Source organism: Giraffa tippelskirchi, chromosome 4 (genome assembly GCF_054371585.1).
Source record: "Giraffa tippelskirchi isolate mGirTip1 chromosome 4, T2T-mGirTip1v1.2.pri, whole genome shotgun sequence".
NCBI classification, from domain to species: Eukaryota; Metazoa; Chordata; class Mammalia; order Artiodactyla; family Giraffidae; genus Giraffa; species Giraffa tippelskirchi.
In genome coordinates this window covers 171,651,358-171,668,337 of record NC_137278.1, presented here as the reverse complement: position 1 = coordinate 171,668,337, position 16,980 = coordinate 171,651,358, and the positions used below count along the sequence as shown (strand labels likewise).

At 47.7% G+C, this 16,980-nt stretch overlaps 1 protein-coding gene across 2 annotated transcripts; it reads left to right on the top strand.

The window, feature by feature from the left end:
* The first annotated feature begins 135 nt into the window (after window positions 1–135).
* EIF3D (eukaryotic translation initiation factor 3 subunit D) lies at window positions 136–13,884 on the top strand. Of its 2 annotated transcripts, none has more exons than XM_081591433.1 (15): window positions 136–225; window positions 2,389–2,521; window positions 2,788–2,833; window positions 3,702–3,838; window positions 5,093–5,178; window positions 5,740–5,812; window positions 6,634–6,743; window positions 7,492–7,624; window positions 8,023–8,170; window positions 8,783–8,913; window positions 10,066–10,151; window positions 10,242–10,371; window positions 12,517–12,659; window positions 13,016–13,299; window positions 13,739–13,884. In XM_081591433.1, exons 2-15 carry the CDS (start codon window positions 2,399–2,401, stop codon window positions 13,750–13,752), a joined length of 1,644 nt encoding a protein of 547 aa, XP_081447559.1. In that variant the 5' UTR covers window positions 136–225; window positions 2,389–2,398; the 3' UTR covers window positions 13,753–13,884. The 2 variants fall into 2 exon arrangements, with proteins under 2 accessions (XP_081447559.1, XP_081447558.1); XM_081591432.1 differs by having other exon boundaries at window positions 6,631–6,743.
* Window positions 13,885–16,980: the final 3,096 nt, after the last annotated feature.

Sequence of the window (16,980 nt, the reverse complement as noted above, 5' to 3'; positions counted from 1 at the left end):
AACAGTGACGAACTTCCGGGTGTGCCTTCGCTTTACGACTCGTGTGTTCCGCCGTCGAACCGGAAGGAAGCAAAGAAGCTGTTTACGACAGCGTCCGTCGTGTTTACGGTACCGGCCGCTGCGCGCGCACCTTCCCTCCTTTCCCGGTTCCGCGGAGCTCAGGTGGTGGCGCGGTATCTGGCCTGGACTATCTCTCGCCATCGGGGCCGGCTACGGCCGTTACAGGTAAGCAGCGTGTTCCGTACGCTTCCGCGGACCTCCAGAGCGAAGGTGGGCTGCTCCTGGCCTTCGGGGGCCTACCGGAAGAGACCTCCGTACGCCCCCTCCAGCCTCCCAATTCCTCAGCTGGGCGGGGCAGGTATCAGTCTTCGGTCCCCCAGGTCCGACCCAGTGCGGGGCAGAGCTTGTCGTTGAGGTCCCATGCCCTGGATTTCGCTTAGCGGCCACCTACGGTCTGTTCTGATGTGAACATGCCATTAACCCCGCTGAATCTCAGGGTCTTTTAAAGTGCCCCCACGATTCCCTGAGCTTCTATGAGAGTTGTTGAGTGTGCCAAACTGAGCGGTGTTCGGCCCTGCTCTGAGGAGTTCACAGTCCAGATATTTCTTTTCCTTGCCTGTGAAATGGAAACCTAGGATGTAGTTGGTTGATCTCTGATTTGAAACTAACCCCCCAGCAATTGGCGAACGATATGCAGTGGCTGCGAGAATGTGCGCAGTACATGACCTGCCAGCCACAAGGCTCTCCCTATGACTGTCCTGTTGGTGCCTCCTCATCCTATACCTGTATTCGGTACAGCTGTCACTCCGTTTCAACTGAAAGATTTAGTTTCCCCTATTGGTTCCATTGTGTTCTGCCTCCTTTTTATTTTACGCGTTGAAACCACCCCTTTTAAAGCGTGTTTGGAGATATCTTGCTGTGTTATTGATATGATCTGAAACCCAGGATCTTTTCAGGCTGCTGTCCAATTGTAAAATAATGGGAAGAGTGTTGGACTTAGGGCAGACGACCCTAGAAACCAAACCTATTTTGAAATGATGAGATCAGCTGCTTGATTTGGCTGAACTGTGTATTTTTATATCTGAAATGGGGGCCTAGGGGTTTAGTGGTGTTGCATCTGACACGTTGTAGGACCCTGGTAATATACCCAGAGTATATTTTGAGACCACCACACTCTCCCTCAGTCCGCTTCCTCTAGTGTAATTTAAGTTCAGGTTGGAGGATGGAGCTTCCAGGCTCATGCCCTGTTGGATCACGCAAGTGTCACCTCTGTAGGAACTCTCCCCATCATGGGAAAATGAAGAGAGTTTCATAAATTTAGTATCCTTTGCTCTTTGATTGCTCCCCAGACTCTGGAAATATTTGTGTGGTGAATTTTCCCCTGGGAATTCAGCTTCTGGGCATTTTCAGGGGATTAGAATAGATGAAAAATGCATGGGTTTTGGGTAGGAATTCTTTGGCAGATACCTGTCTGGAGCCCCTGGTTTTTACTCTCCTGAGAGGAGTGCTGGCCTTACACAAAGTGTGGACTCTGAAGCCAGTTTCCCAGGGTTCAGATTTTCAGCCATTTAGTGTTGTGACTTTGGGCGATTTCTTGATATCTCTGTGCCTCAGTTTTCTTATCTGGAAAGTGGGGCCAATCCTGGCCCTACCTCAGGAGGAGATTGTTGAGAGGAGTTAATAAATTAATGCATGGAAAGCACTAACAACATACCTGGTACTCATAATGCTTATGAACATTGGCTGTGTTAGGCCACTTTCATGACCTGAGGCGTAAGACTGAGGAGTAAGTGTCTGGCATTTTACAAAGGAACTATTTCCATATATGTTAACTGAATATATATGGCTTTCACAGTGATCCTCTGATGGGAATAAAACAAAGATCTTATTTATTTTACAGATAAAGAGACTGAGGTTTAGGGGAATTAAATATTGTATGCCTGGTGAAGGTGTGAATGAGAACTGGAACCTGGTTATTAAACTCAAAAAAAAGTTAATTACATTTCATCAAATCTGTAAGACATCACTGAATTCAAGAAGCACAATTTCTTCATGTAACACTAAGAAAGAAAAGTTGTCAGATACGATATGACATCTCATCAATTAGAAGGTGCCGGCTCATTTCAGAGATAGTATAGTGGGAAAAAAAAAAACAACAGTGAAATATGATACATAAATTTGGTTAGCAGTCTTCTGAGTTTTAAGTATTCACTATATTATTTACAAGAAGATGTTAAGTGGAGAGTAGCTCAACAGTTGAGGGTTCTGATTTGTGTTTTGCTTTTTTAACTTTTATCATTCATATATAAGCTTACCTCAAATGGAAGACTTTTTTTATTTTTTTGAGGCTTTTCTTCATGGAGTTACTTTGTTATTTGTATTTTTAAGGTTTTAAAAGATGGCAAAGTTCATGACACCCGTGATCCAGGACAACCCCTCAGGCTGGGGTCCCTGTGCGGTTCCGGAGCAGTTTCGGGATATGCCCTACCAGCCATTCAGCAAAGGAGATCGGCTCGGAAAGGTGCTTGCCTGTCAGTGGAGTCTGAATCTCTTAAGCTGCAGCTGATGCTCCAAGTTCATTTCAATTTTATTCTCTCAAAAGGATAATGGTTATAAGCTCTGGCTACTTCCAGTGGTCATAGGCGAGCTGGGCTCTTAAAAGCTATCCTGAACCAGTCTTTCTAACACTTTGTGACACTGTGTCCTCACTTGGGAGGAGGGGGTTTCTGGGTCAACAGAAACTTACCTGGTTGACCTGTGCTCTCTGCCTTCCCTTGTGCTCACTAGGTTGCGGACTGGACAGGGGCAACATACCAAGACAAGAGATATACAAGTAAGTGTTCTACGCCTGCCTTCCTGCCCAAGTCAGGCCTTTGGTGGATTATTAGTGTTTCTAGTAACCTTCACCTGAAAGCATTCCAGGATGGGAAAGAAATGGTGATAATTCATAATTTTTAAGGGCCTATTATGGACTGTGTAAACAATCCATTTTTTTGTAAATAGCCTCAAAAGTTAGACTGTTCAGCGTATTATACTAGGTTTTTCCCCCTACTTTGGGGAGCCATGGCCCCTTCTACAAATGGGGTGAACACATTCCCATTTTAAATTTCATTACTTGGGATTTACTGAACCTGTAAGGCCAGTCAGTGGATCCCAGTTTTAAAACTCCTGGTTTTAGGATCCTAATAGAAGTTAGTTTTTACCTCTGTGCTAGTCAAGAGAGCTGGAAGTGGCTCCCTGGAATACTGAGTTAAAGACTATCTTGAGTCTGAGGTCAGCCAGAAAGCCAGTCCTAACCCATTAGCCATGTCTGCTTTGGGCGCCAGCTGGTGACAGTGAAGACATGTATAACCGCCTGCTTGCCTCTCCTGAGAGAGTAAACTGTAACTCCTATTCTTACAGAATAAGGCAGAGTGCAAAATGGGCTTGTCTTGAGTTGCTCAGACTCTGTCTTGACTTAGAAAGTTCTTTGGACCAGAGTTTTTTAGACTTGAATGTGCATATTAATCTGCTGGGGATCTTGTTAAAATGATGATTCTTACTCAGTGGATCTAGGGTGGAGCTGTGAGTCTGTACATCTGAGATGCTGCCGGCCAATGGGGTGGCTCCTGAGACCACACTATAAATATCAGGCTTTAGACTACTATGTATTTATAAAGTTTGTAGGTAATGTTGTTACATCCTGTCATCTTTGCCTCCAGATAAGTACTCCTCTCAGTTTGGAGGTGGAAGTCAGTATGCTTACTTCCACGAGGAGGATGAAACTAGTTTCCAGCTGGTGGACACAGCGCGCACACAGAAGACCGCCTACCAGCGGAATCGAATGCGATTTGCACAGGTAAGTCAAGAGCCAGCAATCTGACCATCTTGGGGCTGTCACCTGGTGCTAAAAATGGTACCATGTGAGTACTGATGAGGGGAAAGCATGTTACTGTGGGTTTCCTGATAAATCCCATAATATATTAATGGGCTTCCCAGGTCACCCAGTGGTAAAGAATTCACCTGCCAAGCAGGAGATGCAAGAGACACAGGTTCAATCCCTGGGTCAGGAAGATCCCCTAGAGTAGGAAATGGCAACCTGCTCTGGTATCCTGGGAGCCTGGTGGGCTGCGGTCCATAGGGTCACAAGGAGTTAGATATGACTCAGCACAGCAAGCAGCAGCAGTGAATCCAAGTAGCTCTTTAGTGACAAATTGCGCTAAAGTAAATGGGTACCATGTCCAGGAATGCCTTTAAATAGTTCAGCTGTCTGTTGACCAGTAGCTAGGACATCTGTGCTAAGGATGGCTATTTGTGCTGGATAACCATGTGCGTAAGTGTCTGTTGCCTCAAGTAATTGCTGTGTCCGGGATTTACTGAGTAGATGATCCAGTTGGGGTGCATCTTCCCACATAAAGAGGCAAACTCAGCAACTCTAATAAGAGCCTGTGAACCTGCCTCAGTAAAAGCATGGATATGAGTCTAAGCTAATTCCAGGTACAAACATTTTTATTGTGCTTCAGTACAAAAAACAGATAACTGCTTTTTTTTTTTTTAAAAAACAAATTGAAGGTTTGTGGCAGCCCTGCATCAAGCAAGTCTTTCAGTTCTTATTTTTCAACAGCATTTGCTCACTTCATGTCTCTGTCATAACAATATTTCAGACATTTTTATTATCATATTTGTTGTGGTGATCAGTAATGTTACTAATCACTGAAGGTGGTTAACATTTTTTAGCAATAAAGTTTCTTTCTAATGAAGATATATACATTGTTTAAGACATAACAGTGTTGCACACTAGTAGACTACAGTATAGTGTATAGTATATGTAGCATAAATTATACGCACTGGGAGAGCAAAACATTCGTGTGACCTGCCTTGTTACGATACTCACTCGATTGTGGTGGTCTGGAACCAGACCCAAAGTATCTGTGAGATAGGCCTGTGCTTACTCAACCAAAAAACCCAGGTGTTGATCCTGTAAAAGCACAGAGTGAAATGTGCAACTGGGCTGCTGCATCCTAAACCTACTCTAACAGCATGCCATTAGGCACTGCCAATTATCAGCCGAATCTCTCAAGATTTTAACATGATGTTTTTTCCTGATTGCTAGCGAAATCTCCGCAGAGACAAAGATCGACGGAACATGTTGCAATTCAACCTGCAGACCCTGCCTAAGAGCGCCAAGCAGAAGGAGAGGTGAGCTGCCCATCCTGCCGGAACAAGTTATTTTTCCAGGACTGACTACAGTGATATCAGGAGGCCAGAGCAGAACAGTCATCTTCCCCAGTATTATGAAAAACCAAAAAGCCTTCCCAAAGCCAGTTAAGCCACTGTTTCAGCCCTGGTATTGTCCTCCAAGAGCTGTTCATGGCAGAGACCACGGAGAGGAAACTGCTTGCACTGGACACGAACACTGACTGACAAGGAAACAAAGGCAGACAGGAAATGATCCCAGAGCTTCACCTAGACACAAGTCTTCTGTGGTGCAGCTCCCAGGGCCCATTCACACTGGGTCCTGTGAGTCCCTAGAGCTGTGTAGGACAGTAGTCTGCCCAAGCTGAGGCTGCCAGAGGACAGCCTCTAGAGATGGAGTGGTATATACTGGTCATATACTGGTATATACTGGCATATTGGGGGCACTATGCCTCTCCTAGCATGTCTAATGTGCACCGTTTTCGTCTGGGTTTTTGTTTTTGTTTTTTGTTAAGCCTCTATTCTTAAAAATCTGTACTAAAAGCAGTTTTCCTGTCTTTCCAGAGAACGCATACGACTGCAGAAAAAATTCCAGAAACAATTTGGAGTGAGGCAGAAATGGGACCAAAAATCACAGGTAGTATATCTGTATCAGAATTCTGTCCAGGAATTTGATTTTTTTGGTTGGTTTTATAACAGCTTTATTGAAGTATACTTCTTATACTATACAATTCACCCATTTAAGATGGTGTGAATTTAAGATTCACCCTCTGAACTCAATGGTTCATAGTAAATGCACAGAGTCCTGCAACCATTACTATGGTCTGTGTCAGAATGTTTTCATCACTCTACAAAAAGCCCTGTACCAGTCAACCATTTTCCCCAGCCCTAGACTGCCCCTTCTGTTTTCTGTCTCTGGGTTAATCTATCCTGGACATTTTATATAAATGGAACCAGAGCAGAATGATCTTTTGTGACTGGCTCCTTTCACCAAGCATCAGGTTTTCAGGGTTCATCCATGTGGTAGCCCATGTCAGCACTTCATTCCTCTTTATTACCATGTTCCATTACATGGATAGACCACGTTTTGTCTGTCTGTTCACCATTGATGGACATCAGGGTTGTTTTTATTTGAGGATATTGTGCATGGTGCCACCGTGGACATTCCTCTAAAAGTGTTTGTGTGGACATTGTGTGAGTAGAAGACGTGTGTAAGTCAGAGTGAAGGTACAGTTGTGGGAGTTAAATTTGCTGGACACGGTGCTTGCTGTAGCAGCAAGAACAACTAGATAATGACATGGGAGAAATACAGAGGAACTGTTAGAAAACAGCCAACCTGTCGTATAAATGTTCTGGATATATTTATTGACTAAAAGCCCTTCATACTGTTACCTGCCTTTTGCTTGCGTTTCGCGCTGGCTGTCATTTTTCGCGTCCAACGGTTTTTCCTGACAGAAGCCCCGAGACTCTTCGGTGGAAGTCCGCAGTGACTGGGAGGTAAAGGAGGAGATGGACTTCCCTCAGCTGATGAAGATGCGGTACTTGGAAGTGTCAGAGCCCCAGGACATGTAGGTGGCGTCTTTTCCTACCCTCCATCATGCTCTTAATGTGTGTGAACCAGCTGGTGATGACTGTTGGCCTGAGCCCTAGCATTTCCAAAGACATTGCCTAAGATTAGCAGATGAGTTTTAAAAAAAAAAATCAGTGCCTGTGGTGGGAAAAACAGAAGTTTACTGAAGCTAAAACTTCAGTTCTTTTTCAACTTCCTGGCATTGTGAGCAAAAGAAAAATTAAGTTATAGAACTCTTGTCAGGAGAAAGCAGAAAGAAATTTCCTATTATTAAAGCTCTAGATTTCTTTCAGCTTCCTGAAATCCTGAGCAAAAGAGAAGATTGGGTTCTGTAGCTCTTTGGGCAGAAAGAGAAAGATGGCAGTTCTTTAAGAGAAGTGATGCTTTTCCTGATGTTTCAAAGAGCTCCTTATCTCAGAAGGCCAGTGGGTGGACATAACTTAGCGCGAGCTGGAGCATCATCCAGGAGGCAGCCGCCTGCTGGGGGCTCTGTCACTGCTCCTCTCCCTGTCTCTAAAGTGGGGTGGGGAGTGAGGTCCTGAGCAGGATCAGTTGTGCTCACTGCTGTGTGGAGTCACTTCAGGACCTGAGGGGGCAGGCCCGGCATGAGCTCTGAGAGTCCAGTCAGAGACTTTTCATCTCTCATATCTTAGACTTTTGGATGAGACTTTGGATTCCATGGTATAACAGAGAAGTAGCAGTCTTTTTCCCCTTGACTTAGCGTGTGTTGTGCGCTCTCCCTTCAGCGAGTGCTGCGGGGCCCTGGAGTACTACGACAAGGCCTTTGACCGCATCACCACGCGGAGCGAGAAGCCGCTTCGGAGCATCAAGCGTATCTTCCACACCGTCACCACCACAGACGACCCTGTCATCCGGAAGGTGGGCACCCCTGTCCTGCGTCCACCTGAGGGGAGCACTGCAATACCACCGCTGAGGCCTCAGAAGGAGCAGAGAGGCGGCAGGGGGTTGGGGGGTGTATGAACCGACCAGGCCTCAGGTGCCCCTGTAGATAAAATCCTGTGATTCGATTTAGGATTAGGTGAAAATGAAGGCACTCTGCTGACTGGACCGTAAGTTTTGGGGTGTAACAGGTGGTCGGGGAAGTGCAGTTCCTTGGACCCAGGATAGAAGCTTGCTGGCTGGCTTGCTGCAGCCTGGCTCAGACAGCCAGAGGTGTAGATATGGGTGTGAGGGCTCCTTATAGACAAGTCCTTCACCTCCTGTGAATGAGCAGGTAAGCCCCAAAGTAGCCCATCTCTCTGCTGTTCCCCTTGCAGCTGGCGAAGACTCAGGGCAACGTGTTTGCCACCGACGCCATTCTGGCCACGCTGATGAGCTGTACCCGCTCTGTGTATTCCTGGGACATCGTTGTCCAGAGGGTCGGGTCCAAGCTCTTCTTTGACAAGAGGGACAACTCTGACTTTGGTAAGAAGCCTGTCTGTGAACAACACAGAGGCTCCGAGTGTCCTTGTTGATCCAAAGCCATTCCCAGGTACAGAGAATGGGTAGAAAGTGTTCTGTTTCCCCACGAACACCAACAGCCATGTCAGAATCCCCCTCAGCCTCCTCAGAGATAGAGGAAGGGGCTGTCGCTGCAGTATCCCTGTCAGGGCAGCAGCCTTCTGAGTCCTCGTGGCACCCCAACGCTGTGTTTCCACTCATTTGAATAGCATCTTCCTGACTTCTGTCATCTCTCCACACCACCTTTAGTACGTACGTGACATTTTTCTTTAGATTGATGCCTTTTTTATTTCAGCATATTTATGAAGGAAAAAATGCACATGTACCATACACATATGTTTGTGTACACACATGTTGAATGAAAACCAGGTCACTCAAAAATAGATGTGGTTGTGACAGAATTTAATGTTAGTGTCTCAGGTTATCCAGAAACCCGCCCCACCCACCCCCACTCAGGAGACCCAGGTTAGCAGATGGTGGTCCTTTGGAGGAAGGGCCTGTGTCATTTGAATCGCCACATCTCCCTAAGGGGCCCTACTGTTTAATGGGTGGATGACCATGCTGCCGATTTTGCAGACCTTCTGACAGTGAGTGAGACAGCCAATGAACCCCCTCAAGATGAAGGTAACTCCTTCAACTCACCCCGCAACCTGGCCATGGAAGCAACCTACATCAACCACAACTTCTCCCAGCAGTGCCTGAGGATGGTAAGGTCCTGGGAGCATTCAGTTATTCGACCCCAGTTGCTGTCTACTGAGCATGTACTGGGTCGTCAGCTCTGGGGTGTGGGATTGGACAGGACAGACGAGGGTCTCTGCTTGTCACAGAGGAGAACTGAGCTTGGGCTTTGAGGTCAGAAGGCCTGACTTTGAGCCCTAGATTCACCACTTCTAGCTTTGTGGTGCCAATCATGTTTCTTCTCTAAAATTGTTCTTTAGTCGCTAAGTTGTTTCTGACCCTTTAAGACCACATGGACTATTGCCTACCAGGCTCATCTGTCCATGGGATTTCCCAGGCAAGAATACTGGAGTGGGTTGCCATTTCCTTCTCCCAGGGATCTTCCCGACCCAGGGATGGAACCCACATCTCCTACATTACAGACAGATTCTTTACCCCTGAGCCACCAGGGAATCCCCTCTGTAAAATTAGAATACTTGAATGATAACCTGTCTCATGTAGATACATTGTGAAGATTCCTTCAAATACATTACCAGGATACTCTTGTGCACAGATACAAGTGCACTGCTTGGGAGCTGGGGATACAGCAACCAGCCAGCCAAAGTGCCTGCCCTTAGAAAACTTCGTTATAATGGAAGAGAAAAGATCTTCCCTGTAGCTCAGATGGTAAAGAATGTGCCTGCAATGCAGGAGACCTGGGTTGGATCCCTGGATCAGGAAGATCCTCTCAAGAAGGGGACGGCAATCCACTCCAGTATTCTTGCCTGAAAAATCCCATGGATAGAGGAGCCTGACAGGCTGCAGTTCGTGAGGTAGCAAAGAGTCAGACATGACTGAGCGACTAACACACGATGGAAGAGGAAAGATGATAAGCTCAGAATACATACATGTTGTGACATGATTGTGTGTACCTTGGAGGAAAACATAACAGGAGGGGGCGCTGTTGCTAGTTAAATAAGAGACTAGAAGCTCGTGTTCCACAAACGTGAGCACAGGGTGAACTCAAGCTGTTACCTCTGTTGTGACCCACGGGGTTCTCGCTTGGGCTCGGAAGTGTGCCCAGAGCCCCCTCAAGCTCTAGGGACCCAGGTGGGGCTGTGGCAAAGGAGAGGTGTGGGGTATGGCTGATTGCCTTGGCAACAGGTTGACGCTGTCTCATGACACCTGTGTCATTTTTACAGGGGAAGGAAAGATACAACTTCCCCAACCCCAACCCATTTGTGGAGGACGACATGGATAAGAACGAGATCGCCTCGGTGGCATACCGGTATGTCTCCTCCCTAGTGCTCCCGCCCTGTGTGGGCGGTGCATCTGGACCCAGGACCTCATGACCAGAGGCGCTCCTTCTTCCTTGCAGTTACCGCCGGTGGAAGCTCGGGGACGACATCGACCTCATCGTCCGCTGTGAGCACGATGGTGTCATGACCGGAGCCAACGGGGAGGTGTCTTTCATCAACATCAAGACCCTCAACGAGTGGGATTCCAGGGTGAGGCACGCGGGGCACCATGTCCTGGGCTGGCGCCTGCAGCCTGTGTCTCTCTTGCCCTCGCCTCACTTACAGAGCTTTTCTGTCTTCTGAGTTTTCCCCCCACTTAGTTCCGCTTTGAGGAAGAGATTGTGTGTGAGGGTGATTACCTTTCCTCGGTGTTTTCTGTCTCTGTCCTTTCCGACCTCCCATTGGCTTCTGCCTTCCGCAAGTGTGATTTCAATCTCTCCTCATGAGCTGGGCTGGCAGGTCTCCTGTAAGTCGGGCAGCTCTCCTTTTTGACCTGTTATTTCACTTATGGTGGCCCCTACCTGGTTTTCAACTTTCTGGCACCCTTTTTTCAATTCCTTCTCTTACTGAACTCAGATTCTCAGATTATCCCAGATTTGGCTTTTCGGGAGGGGCATCTTGAAAGAAATACGCCTCCTTCATTTTTCCTTCTCTTTCTGTTCTCCCAGGCTGATGTGCCAGGATGGGGCTGTCATCCTTTCTGAAAGTACCTGGCCTACACACCTGAATTTAAAATGGGTGGCCGTGCTCCTGGTCGCTGGTGTGTAGAATAAAAGAGTCTTGGTGGAAGGACAGCAAGGCCAGGCCTGTGTTGAATGAGGGTCCAGTGAGATGGAGGTCAGGGGCCATTGTGCTCTGCCTGCATTAGAGCCAAGGGATTAGCATTCCAGGCACCAGGTTTCACTCCTCAGGTGTTCTTTAGCTTCTGTCACCTGCTGAGAGCACCCTGGAAGGTTTGCTGCGAACTTAGCTCTGAACCAGTGGCCTTTTCTTAGACTTTGACCACAGCTTCCCAGGCACATCATTCTGTGTGACTGTGCCCTCTGCTGCTTCCATCATCTGCTCCCGCACGTTTCTCAGCTGCCTTCATGTTTTCTTTGCTGTTTCCCCTCCTTTTTAACCCCCGGGTGGAGACTTCTCTTAGGGTCAGTCCCTTATGCAACTCTTTTCCCATAGTCACTTCTTTATACTGTGTGTGGCCCACTCAGATAGTTTCCCTGTCTTAAGGGACCTTGATTCCATCTGCAGAATCTCTTTAGACACGAGGTAGCTTGATCCTGGGTAGTTATACTCAGGGTTCCCCCAGACTCCAGGATAGCAGATGCTGCAAGAACAGGGCCGCCAGGGACCATCTTAGAATTAAGCCTAACCCCAAGCCTCATCCTTGAACTCCAGAAATGATTCCCGAAATCTATTCTGACACCTGTTCCATCATTGTTGTTTTTGTTTTGGTATTTTTTGGTGGTTGTTTTTTTTCTAAAATACTTTGTCCTTCCAGTGTCTTCATTTGTCATTCCCTCTGGCTTGACTGTCCATCAGTGTCATTTCTCCTGCTCTCTTAGGCTCAGAGCCTCACACATCTCCTCCTCCTCCTCTGCACCCTTGAATTCTGCTGTCAGGCTCAGTCTGTCTAGTTGCCCAGCTCTGGATTTCACTGCTGCTGCTGCTGCTGCTGCTGCTGCTGCTAAGTCGCTTCAGTTGTGTCCAACTTTGTGCAACCCCATAGACGGCAGCCCACCAGGCTCCCCCGTCCCTGGGATTCTCCAGGCAAGAATACTGGAGTGGGTTGCCATTGCTTTCTCCTGGGTTTCACTGATGTCACCCTAGTTCAAGACCCTACTCATGATGCCTGTTATTTTGCATTTGTCTCTTAACTGACCTCCCTAACTCCCTCTCCATCAGGTCAAACCTACTTGACCTCCCCTCCCTCTGTGGGCTTCCACACTAAACCAGTCCATCTCCTCCCTGTCCCTCTCAGATCCCCCTACCTCCAGCTTCTGCCAGTATTCTCCACGGGTGAGCTGTCACACTCCCTTGTGAAACTCTTCCTCTCCACACCACTTGTGATAAACACTTGTATAGCACTTGTTTCTAACATGGGTGAGTATGTGTCCTGGTCTGGTTGAGACCTTGTGAAGAGAGGAGTTACAGTTTATTGAGCACCAGCTGTGTGGCAGGCTGTGCAAGGGAGTGACAGAGACCCGGCCCCTTAGATGATGTCTTCCTTCTCCTCTACCTGTGGGTTTGCCCCTCCCTGGTTAAGCCCACTAGGGACCTTCTTCTCTACCAGAGGAGCCAGCAGTCCACAGGCAGCATGGTGCCTTGGCGCCTGTAACCGGGGCCCTCCTCCCACAGCACTGTAACGGCGTTGACTGGCGACAGAAGCTTGATTCTCAGAGAGGGGCTGTCATTGCCACCGAGCTAAAGAACAACAGCTACAAGTTGGCCCGCTGGACCTGCTGTGCTTTGCTGGCCGGATCCGAGTACCTCAAGCTTGGGTGAGATTCCTGCCCAGGAGCTGGGAGCTCATCTTCGGAAAGGAGGGGTCTTCGGGTTAGGAGACCAAGGCTGCCCTTTTCTCCCTTTTCTTGGGACAAGCACGAGGCCGCCATTTAACTGATAACTCAATCCCAGGCACAGTGGGGTCTCTGTGCCAGCCGGCCCCCACCCTAACACTCGTACCCACCTCCCCCCGCCTTCCCCCAGTTACGTGTCCCAGTACCACGTGATCTGTGCCAGCCAGGCCCCACCCTAACACTCCTACCCGCCTCCCCCCGCCTTCCCCCAGTACGTGTCCCAGTACCACGTGATCTGTGCCAGCCAGGCCCCACCCTAACACTCCTCCCCCTGGTAGTTATGTGTCCCGGTACCACGTGAAAGACTCCTCGCGCCATGTCATCCTGGGTACCCAGCAGTTCAAGCCCAATGAGTTCGCCAGTCAGATCAACCTGAGCGTGGAGAACGCCTGGGGCATCCTGCGCTGCGTCATCGACATCTGCATGAAGCTGGAGGAGGGCAAGTACCTCATCCTCAAGGACCCCAACAAGCAGGTCATCCGTGTCTACAGCCTGCCTGACGGCACCTTCAGCTCCGATGAGGACGACGAGGAGGAGGAGGAGGAGGAAGAGGAAGAAGAAGGTGTGTAGCAAGCCTCCCTCAGAAGTCTGGCGTGAGCTGTGGGCTGGTTGCGGCCCAAGCGCTGCAGCCTCAGTCCTCTAACCTCAATGGAAAACTCCATGAATTCCCTGAGGCTTCACTTGGTATGGCATTCAGTCTAGTTCCAGGAGCCACTTCCAGAGACTTTAGAGCACATGACGGGGTTGGGGAGGAGAGTCAGGGCAGGAAAGAAATGTCTAGAGGAAGGTGCTAGAAGTCCCTGATACTAGCCACTGGTCCCAGGGAGGAACCATGCTCCAGGTTCGTGCTAGGCCTTAAATCATTCTCTCACCTGCTTCACTGGTTGGTGACTGAAGAAAATACCTGTTAGTCCTCTGAGGATCTGAATGGTTTCACTTCTGAGTGAAGGTGTTGAAAATCATAAGCGATTCACCAGTTTGATGTAACCTTTATGTTTCAGAGGAAGAAGCCTAAACCAGACAGTGATGTGGAACTGGCATCTGTGATTCCATCAAGCCTGGAGGACCCTGAATACCTAGTGGGATGTGTGTCTGATTCTTGCTCTCTGAAGCTGGGCCATTGAAATAAATTCTATTCAGTCCCTTACCTTCATCTGTGCCTACGTTATGACTGACAGCCCTTCTTCCTTCTCCGAGTAGCCCTTCAGAGAGGGAGGGTGAGACACAGCAGAGTATCTCTGGAGTTCATAATCTGGGTTCCCTCCTTTGTTCTCAGTATTAGTAGTTTTACATTCCTCCTAGAAGGTGAATGCCCTGGGGTTTTTTGTTCTTAGAACCCCTTGAAATTATCCTTTCCCAGGGAGTGAGGTCCATTGTGAGGTCCCCATAGGAAGTCCATTTCACAAGCACAAGCTGGCTACATGCCAGACCCAGCTGCTGCCCGGAGACACACACATCACTGTAAAGATGAAGCAAGGCAGTCTTTGAAGCTTGAGGTGAGGTCACTGCTGTGAAGGAGACCGCTTCAGAAGGTCCTGATGGATGTTCCACAGGGTGTTGATTGAAATGGTTTGTATAAACTTCCCTGATAGCTCAGTTGGTAAAGAATCTGCCTGCAATGCAGGAGACCCCAGTTCGATTCCTGGGTCAGGAAGATCCCCTGGAGAAGAGATAGGCTACCCACTCCAGTATTCTTGGGCTTCCCTTGTGGCTCAGCTGGTAAAGAATCTGCCTGAGTGCGGGAGACCTGGGTTGGGAAGATCCTCTGGAGAAGGGAAAGGCTACCCACTCCAGTATTCTGGCCTGGAGAATTCCATGGACTGTGTAGTCCATGGGGTCACAAAGAGTCGGACACAGCTGAGCAACTTTCACTTTGACTTGGTGTGGGCTGGTGATGTGATCTCAGGCTGGCACCCTCAAAGCACTGGGTCATGAACAAATCAGAGCTACAGATGTTCAGTGTATGTGAACTTTTTCTAAGTGGACAGTGTTCTGTCCTTGACACTATGAAGTATTTACCCTGACAGGTACTATGTGTTTTCTATAAATATCTCATCCTGACAGAACTGTGATGCTGGTGGCAGTGATGCCATTGTACAGATGAGAAGACTGGCTCCACTTTGGGGTAGCAGTCCTAAATTTAACAATTTTGATCAAAATAATTGAGCCTCAGAAAGCAAGCAAAAATGTATTGGGCTTCATTGTCTGAGTTAGGTGTGCTTCTTGGGGGAGTTTTCAGTGTAGGTGGAGCATTAGAAAATTCACATTATAGTGTGACCAGTGTGGGGTTTCAAGGTTGGGCTTGTACTCCCCAAGCTGCCTCCTGCAAACCAGGATGCAACCCAGCAGGATTAGCTGGAGCAAGTGGCCCAAAAACATCTTAACAGCAACCTCCACCTGCTTCATGTCTTTCATCTGTCCTCTACTTCCACCAAGTTGATGGCTGTAAATAGTCCTCCCTTAAAACCGGTAGCATTCTGCAGCCTACAGTCCAGGCTCAGCCTAGTCTGAAGGCCCTGCCATACCTTAAGTAAGTAAGTTAAGTGTTAGTCGTTCATTCATGCCCGACTCTTTGCGACCCTATGGACTGCAAGCCCACCAGGCTCCTCTGTCCATGAGATTTTCCAGGCAAGGATACTGGAGTGGGTTGCCATTTCCTTCTCTAGGGATCTCCTCCAACACAGGGATCGAACCCAGGTCTCCTGCACTGCAGGCAGATTGTTTACCAACTGAGCTACTAGGGAAGCCATACCTTATCAGTCCTAATTTCCCGATACAAGATAAGACCAGCAGTTTTAAGTACTTAATTATTTGTCCACACCCATTCTCATGATCTTCATAACTACTAAGAAGTTGACCTCCATAGCTTCATTTTTGGTTAGGTACTTTTGTCTGCTTTCAGTGTTGATTCAACAAATTACTAAGGGCCTCCTGTATGTCAGATACTGATGGAAGCCCTGAGGTCGCTATAATGATTAAGATCATTTCTACTCTAACTTGTCTCTGATGCTAATAACACGCTAGGAAAAAAATAGATAAATGGCATTCCTAAGGGGGTACTTAGGTCTGAGAGCTCAAGAAAGACTTTCTAGAGAAGTTTCAGTGATGAAAAGCTGGAAAACCAGTGTTTTTCCAAACTCACCATGGCTGCCTTCCCACTGGAACCCTCAGCCCCGTCTCACAGGACTACTTAACAGCTCTTGAGTTTCTTACTTTATTCATAGATCCACTGTATTCTGTGCAGGTAAATCTCATTCAGGATTCACATCTCACCTCGGGAAAGCCAGCCCTGGTCATCCAGTTCACTTGAATGGGGTTCAGGGTCACCCTAAAAATTCCCATTTTAAGGCAAGACAAGAAAGGTGAAAACCTCCTCCCTCCCCTCTAGTGTGCATTGTGTTTCCATGTTACGCATTAACCACAAGTCCCCAATGGCAGAAATAACCTGTCCAACCATAAAGTTCAATTTTTCTTCTGGTGCCAGTCATGGAACTCCTTAGGAGATAACATTCATTTCTCAGTCCTGTAAGGGGTCACAATGACCCACCACTTGCTTTGTACATGCAGACATCTTTGTTGAACTTTATCTACAACGCCAATGTGCCATTTTCCTTAAAGACAGCGATGGGGGCAGAAAGAACTGGTCAGATGACCTGGGGAGTTACTTGGCTGTACCTAATGAAAGCTCTCAGCTTAAATACTTCCTTTGGAAAGAATGTTGCTAGCTATATTTCACATATTCTACCTACTTTACAAGAATTTTTTTTTAAGTTGCTGGTGGTCTTAGTTGTGGCACGCAAGCTGTTTGGAGAAGCCTGTGGGCTTCTCCCGAGTTGTTCGTGGGCTCCTAAGCACACAGGCTCAGTAGTGGCTCACAGGCTTGGTTGCCCCACAGTATATGGGATCTTAGTTCCCCGACCAGAGATGGAACCCGTGTCCTCAAGAATATTGTTTCTTGCACAACCAGATGTGTGACAGAGCCACCAATAAAAATTGATGACTAGGTTACTACAACAAATACACAGTGCTATAAAGTCAATGATAGTCTATAGATAATGGGAAGAAACTAGAGGGAATCATTACCTGAACCATAACAGGTCAGTAAGATGGGAGATCCAGAGGCTTTTGGCTACTACTAACAGAGCCCAGTCCAGTAATAACACACTGAATGGCCTATCAGTGATTCCTTGCCTGGCCTGGGAATGAGCATTCCTATCACCACGAGCCATATCAGTCACAGAAT

Bases quoted from the DNA above. Each gene is read 5' to 3' on its own strand.
- EIF3D (XM_081591432.1), top strand. From the start codon at position 2,399: ATGGCAAAGTTCATGACACCCGTGATCCAGGACAACCCCTCAGGCTGG. The intron at 10,372-12,516 runs GTGAGGCACGCG...CTCCTCCCACAG, and splicing joins TCAACGAGTGGGATTCCAGG to CACTGTAACGGCGTTGACTG. The intron at 12,660-13,015 runs GTGAGATTCCTG...TCCCCCTGGTAG, and splicing joins TCCGAGTACCTCAAGCTTGG to TTATGTGTCCCGGTACCACG.